Source organism: Notamacropus eugenii, chromosome 3, assembly GCF_028372415.1.
Source record: "Notamacropus eugenii isolate mMacEug1 chromosome 3, mMacEug1.pri_v2, whole genome shotgun sequence".
Classification (NCBI taxonomy): domain Eukaryota; kingdom Metazoa; phylum Chordata; class Mammalia; order Diprotodontia; family Macropodidae; genus Notamacropus; species Notamacropus eugenii.
The window spans coordinates 62,569,329-62,589,181 of record NC_092874.1 but is presented as its reverse complement, the minus strand read 5'-3'; the positions used below and the strand labels follow the sequence as shown (position 1 = coordinate 62,589,181).

Genomic DNA, 19,853 nt, shown 5'->3' with positions numbered 1-19,853 from the left:
GCTCAGTGTTGTACTCCCTTTAAATACTATATGGATACCAGACATTCTATGAATCCTGCCTCTTGGGACCTTGCAGACCATGGCTAGTGCTGCCACTGTCCCACTCACATGGCACTGCAAGTGAAAAAGGGGTGAGAGGTGCCATGAGATTTCTCCACTGGTCAAAATAAAATCTCTTCCTTTCCCTTTTTGCTCTCTTCCTGACTTCCGTTACTGTGAAGGGAACCACCATCCTTGCCCTCTCCCAGGAGCATTCCCTAGGAATCATCCTTGCCCACTATAGCTCAGTCACATCAATACCTTCTTAACTTCTCTCTTGTACAACCTGGTGCCAGCTATCATCACTTTGTGCCTAGACTATTCAGAACAGCCCCCCACCTCATCTCTGCCCTCTCCAATCCGTCCCCCAAGCTGTCCAATTGACTTTTCTGAAGTGCAGATCTGACCATGTCTAGTAACTCCTTAGCACCTCTAGGATCAAACAGAAAATCCTATTTGACTTACTTAAAGCCAAGCTTCAGAACCTGGCCCCTTCTCCAGAAGACCATTCCATTCTTCATTGACTGTACTGGCCTCCTTGGCTGTCTCCCAGGCCTGCAATGCTGTGTCTCTACCTCTCTCTCCACTGGCTTCCTGGGGCTCCTTCAGGTCTCAACTCAACTACTCCCTTTTGCCAGCAGCCTTTTCTGGTCATCCTTAGTCATCACACTTCCTCCTCGGCCGATCCGGCTGCTCTGTCTCCAGCTTGTTTGCTCATAGTTGTTGTCTGTGGCCTCCCCTATGAGACTGTGCTCTCCTTGAGGGCAAGGACTGTCTTTTTCCTTTTTTTAAATCCCCATCACTTAGCCCAGTGCCTGACACATTATTAAGCAGTTGCTTAACAAATGTGTATTGACTAACTGATGAGGCACTTCAATACTAGTTGACTGACTCACCTCACATTCCCTGGGATGTCCCTCATCCTTCTCAGAGAGCCATCCCATTCCCAAAGAATAAACAGAGGGGAAAACAGGTCAGTAAAATAATCACATCTAGCATCAACTAAGTCTGGTATTATATGCAGTGTTCTACACCCATAGTCCCCCACATCTGCAGAGAAGGAAGGGAGACCATCATCATGTCACTAAATACCTTGCATGTCATCTCATAGCATTGTTTCCATTTTTTTCTTTTTTCCACTGTAGTCATTGGATATTTTTTTCTGTTGCTTCCTTCACTTTGTATTGGTCAGTATATATCTTCAGTGCTTCTCCGTATTCTCCATATGCTCACAAGGCAGTAATATTCGATTATATTCATGTACCACAATGTGTTTAGCCATTCTCCAGATTGGTGAGAAGCTGCTTTGTTTTCAGTTCTCCGCTGCTACAAAAAGTACTGTTATCCGTATTTAGTATCTGTGGGACTTTCCTTTTCATCCTTGTCCTCCTTGGCTGATCTCTGCTGGGTTTTTTGTACTGTAGTCCCAAATTCATAGCTCACAATTCCACCAATAGTGTGTTAGTGTTCTATCCCTCCATTATTTCCACCTTTTGTCACCTTTGCCATTTTGCTGGGTATAAGATATTAGAGTTATTTTTTTTTATTTCCATCTCTTGTATTAAGAAGTAATGTGGTATAGTAGATAGAGAGCTGACTTTGGAGCCAGCAAGACCTGGGTTCAGGTTCTGCATATCCTGGCTGTGTGATGCTGAGCAAGAGATATAATAGTTATAATATCACTTTACAAATATTATCTCATTTGATACTCACAATTCTGGAAGTAGGTGCTGTTATTTTCCCCATCTTACAGATGAGGAAACTAAAGCAATAGATGTGAAATGACTTGCCCAGGGTCACACAGCTGCTAGATGTCTGAGGCTGGGTTTGAGCTCAGGTTTTTCTGACTCCCAGCCTGATGCTCTATGCACTAGGATGCCACTTGGCGGCCTGATTTAACCTCCCAGTCCTCTCAACGACTTTCCAGCACTATAAATTGCAGAAAAGATGCCGACCACATTGGGGAAGGGAGTTTTCCTTATCTGGGATTTCCCTCCACCAGTGAAGTCAGAGGTCCATCCCTATCCCTTGTGCCTATTTCTCTCAGTGATTGTAAATCACTTTATCTTTGCTCTAAGCAATCATTTCTATACTTTTTATAGTTTGTATTTTTTTTTTTGAGAATTGCTTATGTATGAGAGTTATTTCCTTAACTACTTATCTATTGTGGAAAGGCTTTTGATATTGTTTATTTCTGTTAACTCTCTGTATAGGTTCGCTATCAGATCTTTATCATATATATTTAATGCAGTTTTTACCCTAATTGATCACTTTCTTATCTTGTGTTCATTTTATCTGTGCAAAAGTTTTTTAATTTCATGAACTGAACTTATTTTATCGCTCATGATTCTTTCTATACCTTTTTTATTAGAAATTACCCCCCTAAGTATAATTGTAAAAAGTACCTGTTTATTTTTTTCTAATTTTTTAATGATACAAGCTTTACTATTCAGGCCAAGATCTATTTTTAGCTTATTGGGTATAAGGTATAAGACTTTGATCCAGACCTAATTTCTGCCAAACTAGTTTCCAGTTTTCTCAGCAATTATGATCAAATAGGGTATTCTTCCTCAAGTGATGTACTTTCTCTTACAAGTCAAATATTTGAATGTTAAAAGCGTAGCAGAAGTAGACTATATTTGATTAACACATTTACAGACTGTATCTGATTAGTATATTGCAAATCCATAGTTTGCCCTGCCCAGTTCACCTGATGATCACCCCTCTGGTGATGAGGTTCATCATGTCTTTGTGACTCAGGCTCACACATCATAAGCTTTTAGTGTTCAATTAAAATGCGTTCTCTAAATCCATGAACACATATGAAGCCTGATTTAATTCATACTATAATCTATCATATAGAATGAGATGTTGAAAGGCATGTATTATAAAAGTATCATTCTTAGTATTCAAAGTAGAACCCTTTTCTTGGTCTCCTAAGGTGGTTTATAACAGGCTTTTACTTCATCCTCTGGACTCCCCATTATTTTCTTAACACCTTTAGCTATGTCTAGCATAGAGACGGAGCGATGGTACCATCATGAGTCCTTGATGCACGACATTACTGCTTTCTTGTTGCCTTTAGAGTTGCTACAAAGAGGGAGCCTGAAAGAACTTATCCTTTGAGAAGTCTTAATTGGTTATTGAGATAGAGAAAGTTCATACTGACCATTTTACACACTAGCTACAATATGCTCCGTGATTGTGGTTCATTATCCAGAGAAAAGCAACGCTTTCCATCTCCCTTAGTATTTTGCTGCTATTTTGTGGCTATTTCTCCCAGTTCCCAGAACAAATGTGAAAGACAAGGTTTTATTACATGTGGTTTCCCGGCCAAACCAACCAACCTCCATGGAATTTGGTATAAGGCCCAGGGACTGGAAAAGTGAACTTGAGAAGTAAAAGAGAACAGGTGCAAGAAGAGCAAGGAAACCTAATGGTCCAGGGTTGATCCTTTTCCTGTGGGAAGTTACTGGTATTCACCAACGTCTGGTGTGCCGTTATTTATGTAAATAAGAGTGGGGAAGTTGGACAAGACTTGGGAAGTGGTTTGGTCATTTGATGGCCTAATAGGCTAAAATAAAATCTTCAGAATTAGTGTCCAACATAAATGTGACAAAATTTTTCACCCATGAAGTAGCAAATACAAACATTTCTGTTCCCTAGCACAGGTTAAAAGTAAAAAGGTTTAGTGCCCTTTTGTTAGTGGTGAAAGATCTCATTTTATGTGTACAAGTTTACAGGTCTATGAGTCAGAAGTCCTGGCCCTGGCACTCAAGAATTTGAACTTTACAAGGCCTTTAAACTCTCTGTGCCTCAGTGTTTTCATCTGTAAAATATGGGAGGTTGACTTGATTTCTGAGGTCTCTTCCAGCTCAAAACCTACAGGAATCTTTGGTGTTTTCTGTGGCAACATCTTGTGCTCCTGCTAGCGAGGCAGACTGTCTATCCAGAGAGAAGTTTTAGAATGATTGAAGACATATTAAGAACACAAACAACACATGTGGAAACCTATTTGAGTGCTTTATTTAATGTTCAGGTAACAAATTACAATTTGGATTTGAAAGCAAAAAACATTAATTCTCAGCAAGTGGTAAGTGCTAAGTTTGAAAAGAAAATTAGCCAAAAATAAATATGAACAAATGAGAGTAATGAACTTCACAGTTGTATAATTTTCATTATCAGCTTAGCAGTTAAAATATCCCTACTGTTCTAGGATGAGTTGGAAAATTGTGATGTCAGATCACTGTTATCAGCCTCCCCAGGCTGTGTCAGGGAAGAGGAAGGGGAGCATACATTATTTCCTTTTCTGATGCTTTTCTTAAAGACTTGGAAGGAGGTACATTGAGAAACCTTGGCTTCTTCTTGAGCATAACCCATTGTTCCTAAGTAGGTTGTAAGTTCTCTATTTCAAAAAATCTTTAAGAAAAGGGAATGGCGGGGGGCGGAGCCAAGATGGCAGAGTAGAAAGACGCACATACACATAGCTCCGAACCCACAACCCACAGAACGGCTAGAGGGGACCAACTCACGGTGAATTCTGCACCCAGAGGCCACGGAATATTGGAGCGAGGGAGATTTCTGTTCCGGAGAGACCTGCAAACCTCTCGTGGGGGGTCCTTCGCTCTGCAGACTGGGCACCGGGACTGGGAGCTGAGTGCAGCCCTGCAGCGGCCGCGACACCGTGAGGAAAAGATCCGAGCAGGCTTCAGGGACGGGATCTCCAGCGGCCACGCGGGTCCCTCCACCCACAGAGGGACCTACAAACCTCTCGCAAAAGGTCCGTCACACTGCAGACGCGGAGCCCAGCCCAGACCTGCGGCGGCCGCGGCTCCGAGAGGTACAGATCCGAGCAGGCTTCAGGGACGGGATCTCCAGCAGCGGCACAAGCCCCCCCACCCACAGGTGACGGGGGTCGGTGAGAGAGTCTCTTTGGCGGGGCGAGAGGGGAGTGGGGTGCCCCCATGGCTCGCCCCCCCCCCCCCCGAGATAGAAGCTGAGAGGCGGTTGCAGACAGGGGCTCCCCAAGCGGGCGGGAGCCTGAATCCATTGTGGAAGTTCTGTACATAAACCCCCTGAGGGAACTGAGCTTGAGAGGCGTCCCTGCCCTGACCTGACCATCTGAACTTAATTTAACACTGAATAGCAGCCCTGCCCCCGCCAAAAGCCCTAAGGCGGGAAGCAGCATTTGAATCCCAGTCCCCAAACGCTGGCTGGGAGGACCAGGAGGCGAGGTGGGTGTGAGGAGAATATTCAGAGGTCAAGTCACTGGCTGGGGAGAATGCCCAGAAAAGGGAAAAGAAATAAAACTACTGAAGGCTACTTTCTTGGAGAACAGACATTTCCTCCCTTCCTTTCTGATGAGGAAGAACAATGCTTACCATCAGGCAAAGACACAGAAATCAAGGATTTTGTGTCCCAGCCCACCCAATGGGCTCAGGCCATGGAAGAGCTCAAAAAGAATTTTGAAAATCAAGTTAGAGAGGTGGAGGAAAAACTGGGAAGAGAAATGAGAGGGATGAAAGAGAAGCATGAAAAGCAGATCAGCTCCCTGCTAAAGGAGAACCAAAACAATGTTGAAGAAATTAACACCTTGAAAACTAGCCTAACTCAATTGGCAAAAGAGGTTCAAAAAGCCAATGAGGAGAAGAATGCTTTCAAAAGCAGAATTAGCCAAATGGAAAAGGAGATTCAAAAGCTCACTGAAGAAAATAGTTCTTTCAAAACTAGAATGGCACAGATGGATGCTAAGGACTTTATGAGAAAGACAGATATCACAGAACATAGTGAGAAGATTGGAAAAATGGAAGATAATGTGAAATATCTTATTGGAAAAACAACTGACCTGGAAAATAGATTCAGGAGAGACAATGTAAAAATTATGGGACTACCTGAAAACCATGATCAAAAGAAGAGCCTAGACATCATCTTCCATGAAATTATCAAGGAAAACTGCCCTGAGATTCTAGAACCAGAGGGCAAAATAAATATTCAAGGAATCCACAGAACACCGCATGAAAGAGATCCAAAAAGAGAAACTCCTAGGAACATTGTGGCCAAATTCCAGAATTCCCAGGTGAAAGAGAAAATATTGCAGGCAGCTAGAAAGAAACAATTCAAGTATTGTGGAAATACAATCAGGATAACACAAGATCTAGCACCCTCTACATTAAGGGATCGAAGGGAATGGAATAGGATATTCCAGAAGTCAAAGGAACTAGGACTAAAACCAAGAATCACCTACCCAGCAAAACTGAGTATAATACTTCAGGAGAAAAAATGGTCTTTCAATGAAATGGAGGATTTTCAGGTTTTCTTGATGAAAAGACCAGAGCTGAAAAGAAAATTTGACTTTCAAACACAAGAATGAAGAGAACCATGAAAAGGTGAACAGCAAAGAGAAGTCATAAGGGACTTACTGAAGTTGAACTGTTTACATTCCTACATGGAAAGACAATATTTGTAACTCTTGAAACATTTCAGTATCTGGGTACTGGGTGGGAGTACACACACACACATGCACACACACACACATACATAGAGACAGAGTGCACAGAGTGACTTGTAGAGGATGGGATCATATCTTAAAAAAAAAAAAGAAATCAAGCAGTGAGAGAGAAATATTGGGAGGAGAAAGGGAGAAATTGAATGGGGCAAATTATCTCTCATAAAAGAGGCAAGCAAAAGACTTATTAGTGGAGGGATAAAGAGGGGAGGCGAGAGAAAAACATGAGGTCTACTCTCATCACATTCCACTAAAGGAAAGAACAAAATGCACACTCATTTTGATAGGAAAACCTATCTCACAATACAGGAGAGTGGGGGACAAGGGCACAAGCAGGGTGGGGGGGAGGATAGAGGGCAGGGCATGGGGAGGAGATTGCAATCCGAGGTCGACACTCATGGGGAGGGAAAGGATCATAAGAGAATAGAAGTAATGGGGGACAGGATAGGATGGAGGGAAATATAGTTAGTCCTATACAACACAACTAGTATGGAAATCATTTGCAAAACTACACAGATTTGGCCTATATTGAATTGCTTGTCCTCCAAAGGGAAGGGGTGGAGAGGGAGGGAGCTAAAGAAGTTGGAACTCAAAGTGTTAGGATCAACTGTAATGTTCTTACCACTAGAAAATAAGGGGTAAAGAAAGCTATCTGGCCCTACAGGACAAAAGAGAAGAGGGAGACAAGGGCAGAGAGGGAGGATAGAAGAGAGAGCAGATTGGTCACAGGGGCAATTAGAATGCTTGGGTTTGGGGGGGGGAGGGGATAAAAGGGGAGAAAATTTGTAACCCAAAATTTTGTGAAAATAAATGTTAAAAGTTAAATAAAAAAAAAAGAAAAGAAAAGGGAATGGCTAATTCCCTAACTGATAAATGGTCAATAACATGAACAGGCACATCTTTTCAGGGGAAGAGATCCAAACTATCAATAATCATGTAAAAAAAAAAATATTCTAAATCAGTGGTGTCAAACTCTGTGAGTCTAAATTATCTGTGTTGTATTGTGTATTTATTTTTTTTAAATATTTCCCAATTACATTTTCCTCTGGTTCAGATAGCATTCAGGAATTTTGCAGACACACAAGGCCAAGTTTGACAACCCTGCTCTAAATCACTAATAATTAGAGAAATACAAATTAAAACAACTCTGAGGTTCTACTTCACATCCATTAGATGAGCAAAATTAGCAAAAAGAGGAAAATGACACAGGCCTATGGGAAAATAGGCACTTTAATGTACTATTGGGGGAGCTGTGATCTCCCAGCCATCCTGGGAAGCAATGTAGAACTCTGCCCAAAAAACTATTAGACTCTGTATGCCCTTCAACGCAGCAATGCCACCACCATGTCTATATCCAAAAAAGATTTTAAAAAATAGGAAAATACAAAAATATTTATAGCAGCTTTATTTGCAGTATCAAAGAATTGGAAACAAAAGGTATACCTTTTAATTGGTGAGTGGCTGAGCAAGTTGTAATATATGAAAGTGATGGAATACTGTTTTGCCCTAAGAAATGATGATGGAGATGATTTCAGAAAAACCTGGAAAAAAATGTATAAATTGGTGCAGATTGAAGTGAGCAGAACTGGAAGAACAAATTTTTTTTTAATTAATTAATTTATTTTTAGATTTCAACATTGATTTCCACAAAATTTTGAGTTCCAATTTTTCTCCCCATCTCTCCCCTCCCCCCACCCCATAATACCTTGCATTCTGATTACCCCTCCCTTCAATGAACTCTCCCTTCTATCACATCCCGCCCTTCCCTTATCCCCATCTTCTCTTTTTTCTTGTACAGCAAGATAAATTTCTGTACCCCATTACCTGTATTTCTTATTTCCCAATTATATGCAATAATAATTCTCAACATTTGTTTCTAATACTTTGAATTCCAACTTCCCTCCCTCCCCATCCCCACTGAGAAGGCAAGCAATTCGATACAGTCTATATGTGTATCATTTTGCAAAAGACTTCCATAGTAATCATGTTGTGTAAGACTATATTGCCCTCCATCCCTACCCTGCCCCCCCTTTTTTCTGTTCTCTCATTTGACCTTGTCCCTTCCCAAAAGTGTCTACTTCTAGTTACTCACTTCTTCTATTTGCCCTCCCTTCTATCATCCCCCTCACCCCACTTGTCCTCTTCTCCCTTACTGTCCTGTAGTGTAAGATAGATTTTCATACCAAATTTAGTGAACATGTTATTCCCTCCTTATGCCATGTATGAAGAGAGTAAGCTTCACTTTTCCCTCCTCTCCTCTTTCCTTTTCTCCTCCATTGAACAAGGTTTTTCTTATGTCTTTTATGAGTGATAGCCTGCCCCATTCCATTTCTCCATTTCTCCTCCCGGTATTCTCTCTCTCACCCCTTAATTTAATTTAATTTTTGTATGGATATCATCTCTTCTGATTCAACTCAACCTATACTCTCTGTTTGGGGCGGGGAGGGGTGTATATGTGTATAATCCCTCCATCTACCCAAATACTGAGAAAAGTCTCAAGAATTACAAATATTATCTTTCCAAGTAGGAATGTAAACAGTTCAGCTTTAGAAAGTCCTTTATGATTTTTCTTTTCTGTTTACCTTTTCATGCTTCTCTTGATGCTTGTGTTTGGAAGTCAAATTTTGTATTCAGTTCTGTTCTTTTCATTATGAATGCTTGAAAGTCCTCTATATCATTGAATGACCATTTATTCCCTTGAAGTATTATACTCAGTTTTGCTGGGTAGGTGATTCTTGGTTTTAATTCCAGTTCCTTTGACTTCTGGAATGTCCTATTCCAAGCCCTTCGATCCCTTAATGTAGAAGCTGCCAGATCTTATGTTATCCTGATTGTATTTCCACAATACTCAAATTGATTGTTTCTAGCTGCTTGCAATATTTTCTCCTTAACCTGGGAACTCTGAAATTTGGCCACAATACTCCTAGGAGTTTCTCTTTTCGGGTCTCTTTCAGATGATCAGTGGATTCTTTTAATATTTATTTTTTCCTCTGGTTCTAGAATATCAAGGCAGTTTTCCTTGATAATTTCATGAAAGATAATGTCTAGGCTCTTTTCTTGATCATAACTTTCAGGTAGTCCCATAATTTTTAAATTGTCTCCCCAGGATCTATTTTCCAGGTCAGCTGTTTTTTCCAATGAGATGTTTCGTATTATCTTCTATTTTTTTCAGTCTTTTGGTTTTGTTTTCTAACTTCTTGGTTTATCATATAGTCATTAGCTTCCCTGAACTCCACTCAATTTTTTTCGTGGACTGGCATTTATTATTTAAGATCAAGAACAGGTTATGAAGGGGCTGGGGGCAGAGGGAAGAAGGGAGGAGACATGGTGACGAGGGCCTCTCATCTGTGTCTGCTCTAGATGGGGTTGATCCTCATTTCTGAGCCTTGGTCCAGGGCACGTGATGAAGCACACAATAAAATGGGGCTCCAGGGGGTCCAGGTTTAGGAAAACATCAGGGGTGGTCAGAGTTACACATCTAACCAGAGGTCGGGGTTGGGGTTCTCCTTGGATTGGCAGCACATCTTACTTTTAGGAACTGAAGCATCATGATAAGTTCCATCCCACTTATTTCAGCTCTTAAAAAAATATTCTTGCAAAGTCTCTGTGCTAAAGAAGTCTTCCATCGTCTTTCTAACTTCTTGTACTTTGCTTCTGGTTTCTTTGAATATGTGTCCAATTTGTAAGCTGCCTGCTCAAGAACTGCTACTTGCTCCTCAGTTAAAGTGATCTGATCCAGATAAGACTGAAGTGCTGCATATTTCTGGTTTAAATCCTTTAGGTTTCTACTTGTTTACTGCAATATCTTTCTTTCTAGATACTTCAAGCTAGTCAGTTTGTTCATATTTTCCAGAAATTTATAGTCTTCATTGGTCACTGTCAGCTCGCCCGTCAGGTATGTGGCCATTTTGGAGAGCATGTCCTAGCATAGCCCCTTGATGTCCACTCCCGCAGGCTCCATGGCCTCCTCGACCATCTCCACCACAGCATCGCCAAGGCCAGGGAAGGGAGAAAGGGGAAGGATAGAGGGAAGGATAGGGATGGGGGAGGAAGGGGGCAACTCTCATTTTTAAAGAACTATTTTGTTCAGTGAACTTTTGAACCTCCTTTTCCTTTTGGCTAATTCTGCTTTTTAAAACCTTCTTCTCCTCATTGGCTTTTTGGACCTCTTTTTCCAATTGAGTTAGCCTCTTTTTAAAGGTGTTATTTTCCTCAGCATTTTTTTTGGTTCTCTTTTAGCAAGCTGCTGACTCACTTTTCAAGCTCTTCTATGGCCTGAGCCCATTTCATATTCATTTTGGAGGTACTGGATGCAGAAGCCTTGACTTCCTCTGACAGTATGCCTTGTTCTTCCTCATCTGAAAGGATGGAAGGATACACCTCTTCACCAAGAAAGTAACCTTCTATAGTCTTATTTTTTTTCCTTTTTTGGCCATTTTCTCAGCCAGTTACTTGACTTCTGAATCCTTTGTCAAGAGGAAGGTCCTAATGCTCCTCCTCCCCCCAGTACCATGCTCAAGGCTGAGATTCAGATCAGCTGCTCAATTCCTCCAGAGACTTTAAGCTGAGCTGCCAGGACTACAGACCCAGACTGTTTCTGAGGCCACCGTAGTCACCTGCAGCCCGCTGCTGCTTCTGCTGCCGCTGCCTCTGCCACTACCTGGGACCAGTGCTGGGGGGACCCCATTCCCCTCTCTCCCATTTGGGAAAGTCCTCCCACACTGACCTTTGGAGCTTTCTTTGTCGCTTGTGGGTTGAGGGATCTGCTCCCTGCTGGGAATTCTGCCCTGGAGGTCTGTTCAGATCCTGTTTCTCCCTGTGCTGTGCACAGGGCTCTACTCTGCTCAGTGTTCCATGAAATAGACCTTTCCTGTCAGCCTTCTGGGTTACCTTTGGCTGGAAACTTTTTTCACTCTGTTGTTCTGTGGCTTCTGCTGCTCTAGAATTTGTTGAGAGCCATTTTTTACAGGTGTTTTGTGGGCTGTGGGGGGGAAGCACTAGAGGATGTACATCTTTCTACTCCACCATCTTGGCTCCACCCCTCCGGAAGAACAATTTATACAGTGATAGCAATATTGTAAAGACAAAGAACTGTGCAAGCCTTAGAAGCACTGCTCAGTCTGTAACTGACCATAATTCGAGTGCTCATGATGAAACATGCCACCCACTTCCTGTCAATGAGCTGATGGACTCAGAGTGAAGATTGAGACATGGAACTTTTTTGGATACGGCCAATGTGAAAATTTGTTTTGTTCAATTATACGTTTGAAATGGGGTTTTGTTTTTCTTGCTTTCCCAAGGGAGGAGGTGGGAGAGAGGAAAGGTGGATTTTTCGTGATTAAAATAAAAAAGAGGATTGCTAAATACTTTGAAGAGATGATTGAAGTGAAATAATGTGCAGATTCAGCCACCACCTGTCATCACAGAATTTCAGAACTGAAAAGAAATCCCAGAGACAGGATCCCCTTCACCACCAGCCCACCATGCAGTTCTCTAGCCTTTCTCTTGACCACCTCCCATGAGAAGGAGCCCATGACCTCCCATTTGGGGTCACTAATTGTTAGGAGATCTTCCTCATCCCAGATTGCTTTGCCTCTTTTACAGCTTCCACTCCTTATTCCACTTTCTGCTCTCTGAAGGCCAAGATAAGAAATGTGATCCTTCTTCCAGGAGGACTGCGCTTGAAAGACCTGAAAACAGCCATCACACCCTGCCTCCCAGTCCTTTCTAAGCTAAACATCCACAGCTCCTTCCACCAGTCTTCATCTGCTTCCATTTAATGCTTTTCACCATTGCTCAGGATGCACTCCAGCAACATTCTTCCTAAATTATAGCACTCAGAAATAAACACAACACTCCAGTCAGTCAGTAAACACTTGTTGGGTCTGCTGTGGGCCAGGCACTGTGCTAAGCCCTCAGGATACAAAGAAAGGAAAAAAATAGTCCTTGCTCTCAAGGATCTCACCGTCAGATGGGGGAGACAACATGCAATCAGCTATGGACAGACAAACTATAGACAGGATTAATTGGAAATAACCAACAAAGAGAAGGCACTACAATTAGGAAAGACTTCCTAAGCAAATGTTGGAGAGGTTGTAGGAAAACTGCGACCTACTGCACTCCACTAATGGTGAAGTTGTGAACTGATCTAACCCTTCTGGAAAGCAATCCAAAACTATGCCCAAAGGACTACAAAGTGTGCATACCCTTTGACCTGGCAATACCACTGCCAGGTCTCTATCCCAAAGAGATTTTTTAAAAAAAGGAAACAGAATTTATTTGCACAAAAGTTTTTGTAGCAGCTCTTTATATGGTTGTCTAATAATTGGATATCAAGTGAATGCACTTCAGTTGGGGAATGGCTGAACAAGTTGTAGCATACGATTGTGATGGAATATTGTTGTGCTATAAGAAATGCCAAGCAGGGTGATTTTGAAAAAACCTGGAAAGACCTCCATGAACTGATACAAAGTGAAGTGAGCAGAACCAGGAGACCACTGTACATAGTAACCACAGTATTGGACAGTGAATGGCTTGAGTTATTCTCAGCAGTACCATGATCTAACTTGATAACAAAGGTCTCATGATGAAAAATACTTTCTACCTCCAGACAAAGAACTGTAGAATCTGATAGCAGATAAAAATATACTATTTTTCACTTTCTCTCTTCCTTTTGTTCAAATTTTCTTATACAAAATGACTAATATGGAAATGGTTTACGTATTTACACATATATAACCTTTGTCTGATTACTTACCATCTCAAGGACAGGGCAGTGGTGAAGGAAGGATTAAAAAAAAAATGCTGAATTTTTTAAGAATTCCTTCCTGTAGAAAGACTTCTTGTAGATAGTGGGGTTAGTGTACATCAGATGTATGTAACAGCCAAATATAACCGAATTGTTTCTTTATTCCTGGAAGCTGTACCTCAATTCAGGCAACTCAAAAGCCTGGTGACTTTTTTGGTGACTGTGAACTTATGGTGAACTTCTAGTCCACTAAAATCCTCATATCTCTTCCAGACAAACTGCTGTCTTATCATGCCTCTCCCCCGTCCCATCCTTGGAAAAGTAGATTTTTAAACTCATGTGAAACTATGTATATTCTATAATTTTTAAATGTTTTTATTTTTTAATTAATTTTTAGTTCATTTTCTCAAGATTTTGAGTTCCAAATTTTCTCCCCATCTCTCCCCTCCTACACCCCAAAACACCATGCATTCTGATTCCCTCTTCCCTCAATCTACCCTTCCTTTTATCACACCCCTCCGTTCCCTTATCCCATCTTCTCTTTTCTTGTAGAGCAAGATAGATTTCTATACCTCATTACCAGATGCAAAAACAATTCTCAACATTCCTTCCTAAAACTTTGAGTTCCAACTTCTCTCCCTTTCTTCCTCCCCACCCATCCTCACTGAGAAGGCAAGTAATTCAATAGAGGCTGTATATGTGGAGTTTGGCTAGACTTCCATAATAGTCATGTTGTGGAAGACTAACTTATCCTATAAAATGTTACCTAATTTGATTCATTCCATTTCCCTTGTTCTGTACAATCTTTGTTCCCCTTGATGTCCCCGGCTTTTTAGCATTTGGAGATTTGATATGGATGTCATGTACTCACTCCTTCATGCAAGTCATTGATAAAGATGTTGAGATGACTGGGTAGAGATCCTTAGCTCACTCTCTCCACTGGAGACAAACTCACCACTGGGATATCAAACCAGTCATGATTGTCTTCGAGTCTAGCCATTCAGTTATAAGTACAGCCATTTATTTTGTTATCTAGGTCACATCTCTCCTTAGTGTCCACAAGAATAGCATGAGATATTTATCAAATATTTTCCTAAAATCTAGATGAACAGTATCTGCCACATTCCACTGCTCTGCCAGTTTAGAGTCCTTGTCAAAAATGGAAATCTTGTTAGTGTGGCATGACCTGTTCTTGATGAAGCCAAACTAGCGCTTGGTCATCACTTTCTTCTATGACTTTGCAGATTCTTTTCTATTTTCTTTTTTGGAAATTGGGACATTTGGCCTTCTCCAGGTCTTCCTCAACTCTCCTATGATCTATCATCTTTCCAGTAGAACTGACAGTGGCTCCATCATCACACCATACCTAAGGATGTACTGCATCAGAGCCAAAGGTCCTTGGATTCATCAAGGATAGCTTTATGCTCTCATCTCCTTGCTTATATTCAATAGCCATTTTTGTTCTGTCCTTTACAGTCCAAAGAACATTCTCCTTAGCAGAGAAAACAGAGACAACAAGTGAACAGTTCTGCCTTCTCTCACTTGTGAATTATCGTATCTCATTCACCCCAAGCAGCAACGCTACCCTTCTTTGGTCCTTCTCTTTCCCCAATGTTGTTTTGAGAAACTAACTTTCTGTTGTCTTAGCTCCATTCATTCTGAACTTCAATATGTCTGATGTCATCCTTCTTGTATTGAACACTTGTATGTTCTTCCATCTCTCGTGTCCTTGCCTAGAATAAAATCCCTCACTTCTTTTTGGATTCAGCTCAAGCACCAACTTACACTCGAAGCAGTCTTTTAGCCGGCATTTTTACAATATCTACTATGTGTCTACTAATGTGCTAGACTGTGGCAGGGGCTGGTGGATTGTGAGGGACAGTAAAAAACATGTTCTGTTTTTATAACTCTTTGGGCATAATTCCAGATTGTTCTCCAAAATGGTTGGATCAGTTCACAGGTCCAACAACAGTGCTTTAGTGCCTCAATTTTTCCACATCCCCTCCAACACTTAACATTTTCCTCTTCCACCATTTTAATCAATTTTAGGTATGAAATGATATCTCAAAGTTGTTTTAATTTTAATCCAAGGACCTTTGGCTCTGATGCAGTACATCCTTAGGTTTTATACAAATAAAATCAGTGTAGTCAAGATTATAAGGAAAGCAAAAAATTGAGGAAAATTCCTACAGTTTCTCAGATAAAGGTCTCATGTCTCAAATATGTAGAGAACTCTACCAAATTTATAAGCATATGAGTCATTTCCCCAATTGCTTAATGGTCAAGGATATGAACAGGCAGTTTTTTGGAAGAAGAAATCAAAGCTATATGTAGTCATATAAAAAAATGCTCTAAATCTTTGATTAGAGAAATTAAAATTAAAACAACTTTGAGATATCATTTCATACCTAAAATTGATTAAAATGGTGGAAGAGGAAAATGTTAAGTGTTGGAGGGGATGTGGAAAAATTGAGGCACTAAAGCACTGTTGTTGGAACTGTGAACTGATCCAACCATTTTGGAGAACAATCTGGAATTATGCCCAAAGAGTTATAAAATTGTTCATACCCTTTGACCCAGCAATACCACTGTTAAGTCCCAAGGTAATATGGACCCAAGGTGATCAGGGAAAAAGGAAAAAAACCTTTATGTTCTAAATATTTATAGCAGTTCTCTTTGTGGTAGCAAAGAACTGGAAATTGAGAGGAATGTGGAGTGGATAAGCAAGTTGTGATATATTATTGTGATGGAATACTACTACTGTTCTGTAAGAAATTATGAGCTGGTTAGTTTAAGAAAAATGTGGAAAGACCTGCATGTAATAATGAAGAGTGAAATGAACAGAGCCAAGAGAAGGTGGTATACAAAAGCAATATTGTTCAAAGAATTATGGTGAATGGCTAAGCTGTTCTGAGTAGTATAAATATGCAGATTAACTACCAAGGACCTATGAAGGAAGATGCTGTCCACCTCCAGAGAAAGAACTGAGAAATACAAGTATGCAAAGCATGATTTTACGCACATACACATGTATATGCATATGTGTGTATGTATTATGTGTGTCTGTTCATACGTATGTATGTATATACAATGTCAAATTGTAACCTTTTCTAGTTCAGGGGTGGGGAGTGAGGGGAAGAGGCAGTTTGGAACTTGAAATATAACAAGAAATAAATTAAGTTAAATTTAAAAAGAAACTAGACATAGTGGTAACTATATCCTCAGGAAAAACAAGGCATTGAGTTTTCAGCTGTGTAGCAGTTTAATCTTGGGACTGCCCAATCTGCCTAAAGGCATCATTGATTCTCTGATAATACTATACCTGTCTCTGAACCAAAAAGAAAGACTTGGTCATCATTACCTATGCACATGACTTCTGTTGAGATGAGGGTTAATTTGAAGACAAGTTCTACAGAAGTGTGAATTGGTCATCATTATCAAATAATAGCTGATATTGATATGAGACTTTATATTTTATAAAGTGCTCTCACTTGGGTCTTATGATAATCATGTATGATAGGCTATGCAAATGTTGTCACTATTTTATAGAAAGGAAACTGGGGCTCAGATACTAAGATTACACAGTTAATAATTTGCCCGTTCTAAATCCACTCTGCTTTCTGCTGCAGTGTAGCTGCCTCCCACAATCCACATTACACGTCAATCAGTCAGTCAGTGAACATTTACTAAATGCCTACTGTGTGCCAGGCACTGTGCTAACTGCTGAAGGTAGCAAAAGGCAGTCAGTCCCTACAAGTAGCTGATTGTCAGAGGACTTGGCTATTTTAGCAGAGATGCTTAGAGTCATAGATAAAAGGACAAGAGCTAAGAAGACTGTATGAGAAGGCTTTTCTCCTGATTAGTGAATGTGTCACGACTGCTGGTTTTTACCTTCCCAAGAAATAAAAATCTAGAGATTACTTAAGTGAAAGGAGGAGCATCTGATATGTTCTTTTTCTTACAGTGGGATCTGAAAGGTATTTCAAATTACTGCAGCAGCACAGTGCTGAGTCCTGGCCAAACTATCCCTTGACATCCTCCAGACACTCTCAGAATGAACGATACATCAGTAGGAGTCCTCAAATCAGTTCTGTGGCTCTGTGAGAAACCTTGTTGGTGATACCATCTCAGAAACCCTGTACCCAAGTGTTTATGTATGAACACCAAACAGCTCTCTGAGATGCCATTTCTTTTTTATGATTGGGAATAATTTATTGAAACCAAGTGAAGACCCATTGGACAGGGAGAAATAAATTAACAGTACTTTGCAGTTCTTTATATAAAAGAAGAAAGGAATTAATATAGAAGTTTGAATCATGACTTTTAGATTAAAATGAGATACATGTACATAATGGGTGATAAGATATTGAGGCTAAAGATACTTTGGCCTATAGGAACTGACAGATTAAGGACTTGTTATTGAATTGAACTGAGCAAATTAAGAACAAACCAAGAACTTGTGTGCATCTTTGTGAGAGACACTCAAAAGTCTGGAAGGATCTGCGTCGGAGCCTTGATGGGCCAGATGTGTAGTGAGCCGGGGCCTGCCCACGGGCTTGTTCATGTCAACCAGCATTTTGTTGGGTTGGGTTTGTATTTACTTTCGTTTTGTTTTTTGTTTGTTTCTGAATTCTCTCCATTTTTCTCCTCACCCCCCCTTACATTGAGAAGGCAATAAGAGCAAAGCCTGCAAACAGCTATGGATCAGCAGGCAAAACCAATCCCCACATTATCCATGCCCCCCAAAGAGAAAAAGAAAGAAAAGAGACCTTTCTTCCATCTGTCCTCTGAGCCAGTCTAGAGGCGGAGAACGTTCATCATGAGTCCTCAGGTTGTGATGGTCAAGAAACATTTTCAAGCATTCGCTATAAACTGGGCAGTGGGCTTACGAAGGAAAGAAAGTATCTTCGGAGAGTTTGCAGGGAGAGATGCAATACGTCAGTCGATATATGAACGTGATGCATAAATAGATAAACATAAGATAATTTGAGGATTCAAAGAGCATTGTTAAATGTTTACTATGTGTAGTAACATATATATGTGTGTGTGTATATATGTATACGTACATATACACACACACACACATACATGTATGTTTATTATGCAGGGCATAGTTCCAAAGAAAATCAGAAACTCCTCAAGGAGTTTCTGTTTTAATGCAGAGACAACATATCAGCAATTCCTACAGGATACATACAGAGGACAATCTGAGAGGGGAAGGAGAGAGTACTACCAACTGGGGGATCAGGAAAGGCTTTATGAGTGAGGTAGTCCCTGATCTGAGCCTCGGAGGAACTTAGACAAGACTTCATTTGAGCGATCAAGGCTTCCTCTGTGAACTTACTGTCATCCCCCTGGTAAAGAGCAGATGAAGGTGACTGAGGAGGCACTCTATTTCATGAGGTGTAACAGTTGGTTTCTTGGAAACTGCAGCAGACTGCCTTTGTCCAACAGTCAGGGGATGATGTAACGCCCCGCGAAGGAAATTCTTCCACAAATCGTAAGGCACAAAAAAAACCCCACCTGTAATTTGAATTGAAATGTCACTTTAGAGAATAACTAATTATGTTACCATCCTTCTTTTACGTGGACATTTTAGTTTAAAATTAAGCTTAGATCTTGGGGTGTTATGGGGGTTCCAGACCTGGGTTCAAACTGGTGGTGATATAGTGTGCTCTTGGTGAGGACATTTTTTCCTTCTACCATGGCACACTGGTGCCATTTAGAGTCTGCACTCTGAGGAAGGCAGAGCCACACAGTCAGCGTCCAAGACGTAGGCTGGACCCAGTTCTTCCAACTCCAAAATGTCATCCTGCTTTCTTCCCCACTTACCGCATAGTCTGCAGTATTGGTTTAATGCTGGAGATGAGCCTTCTCTGTTTTCCACATCATTGTTATTGTTGTTCTAAATGGAGTGCATCCCAACTACTTAGGCAGCCTAGGCCTCCAGTTTTGTAGTCTTTTTCCTCTATGCTTTTTGATAGGAGGAAACATGCTTTTGGGCTAATTTAGGATTTGATTTTTGGAGGTAGAAGGAAGAGAAAAGAAAGAGTAGATACAGAGCATCTTTGGTTTGTATATTTTTAAAATGATGTTTCACTTTTTAGAAAGTGACTTGTTTATAAAAATATAAACAGGTATGTTGAGGGAATATGGTATCATGAGGAAATCAATGGACCCTTGGGCAGAGGAGGGCTGAATTCCACTCCTGTCTCTGTCACATGCTAGCTGAGTGACCTTGGATAGTTCATTATGCCATAGGGGGCCTTCTTCCTCACATATGAACAGGACTCCCTAAATCTATACTTCTGTGAAAACTTTTGAAATCTCACTGACTGACACCAAACCAGATGCAATCTGATGCATCATGGGACTGAATTTTAAACTCCAGTTGTTAATACTCAGCTATTTCAAGTGAGACTTTTTTGTGTGTGTTTTTAAACAGGTGACAATGAAAGCCAAACAGCTGAAGGATTCTGTAACGTGTACCCCAGGTGCGTGTTCAATCTAAGCTTTATCTTCTTCACTGACAATTGCTTCTGAGAAATAATGAATCCCTTT

General features: G+C 40.7%; 1 protein-coding gene and 1 pseudogene across 1 annotated transcript in view; one reads left to right on the top strand and one right to left on the bottom strand.

Annotated features, from left to right (window-relative positions):
- DNAJC1 (DnaJ heat shock protein family (Hsp40) member C1) overlaps positions 1–19,853 on the top strand; it is a 258,434-nt gene that overhangs the window by 228,149 nt on the left and 10,432 nt on the right. Inside the window, exon 10 of the mRNA XM_072651691.1 lies at positions 19,738–19,786. Coding sequence (XP_072507792.1) covers positions 19,738–19,786 — 49 coding nt within the window. The remainder of the gene's footprint in view (positions 1–19,737; positions 19,787–19,853) is intronic.
- Positions 10,023–10,523, bottom strand: LOC140531024 (biogenesis of lysosome-related organelles complex 1 subunit 2-like; annotated as a pseudogene).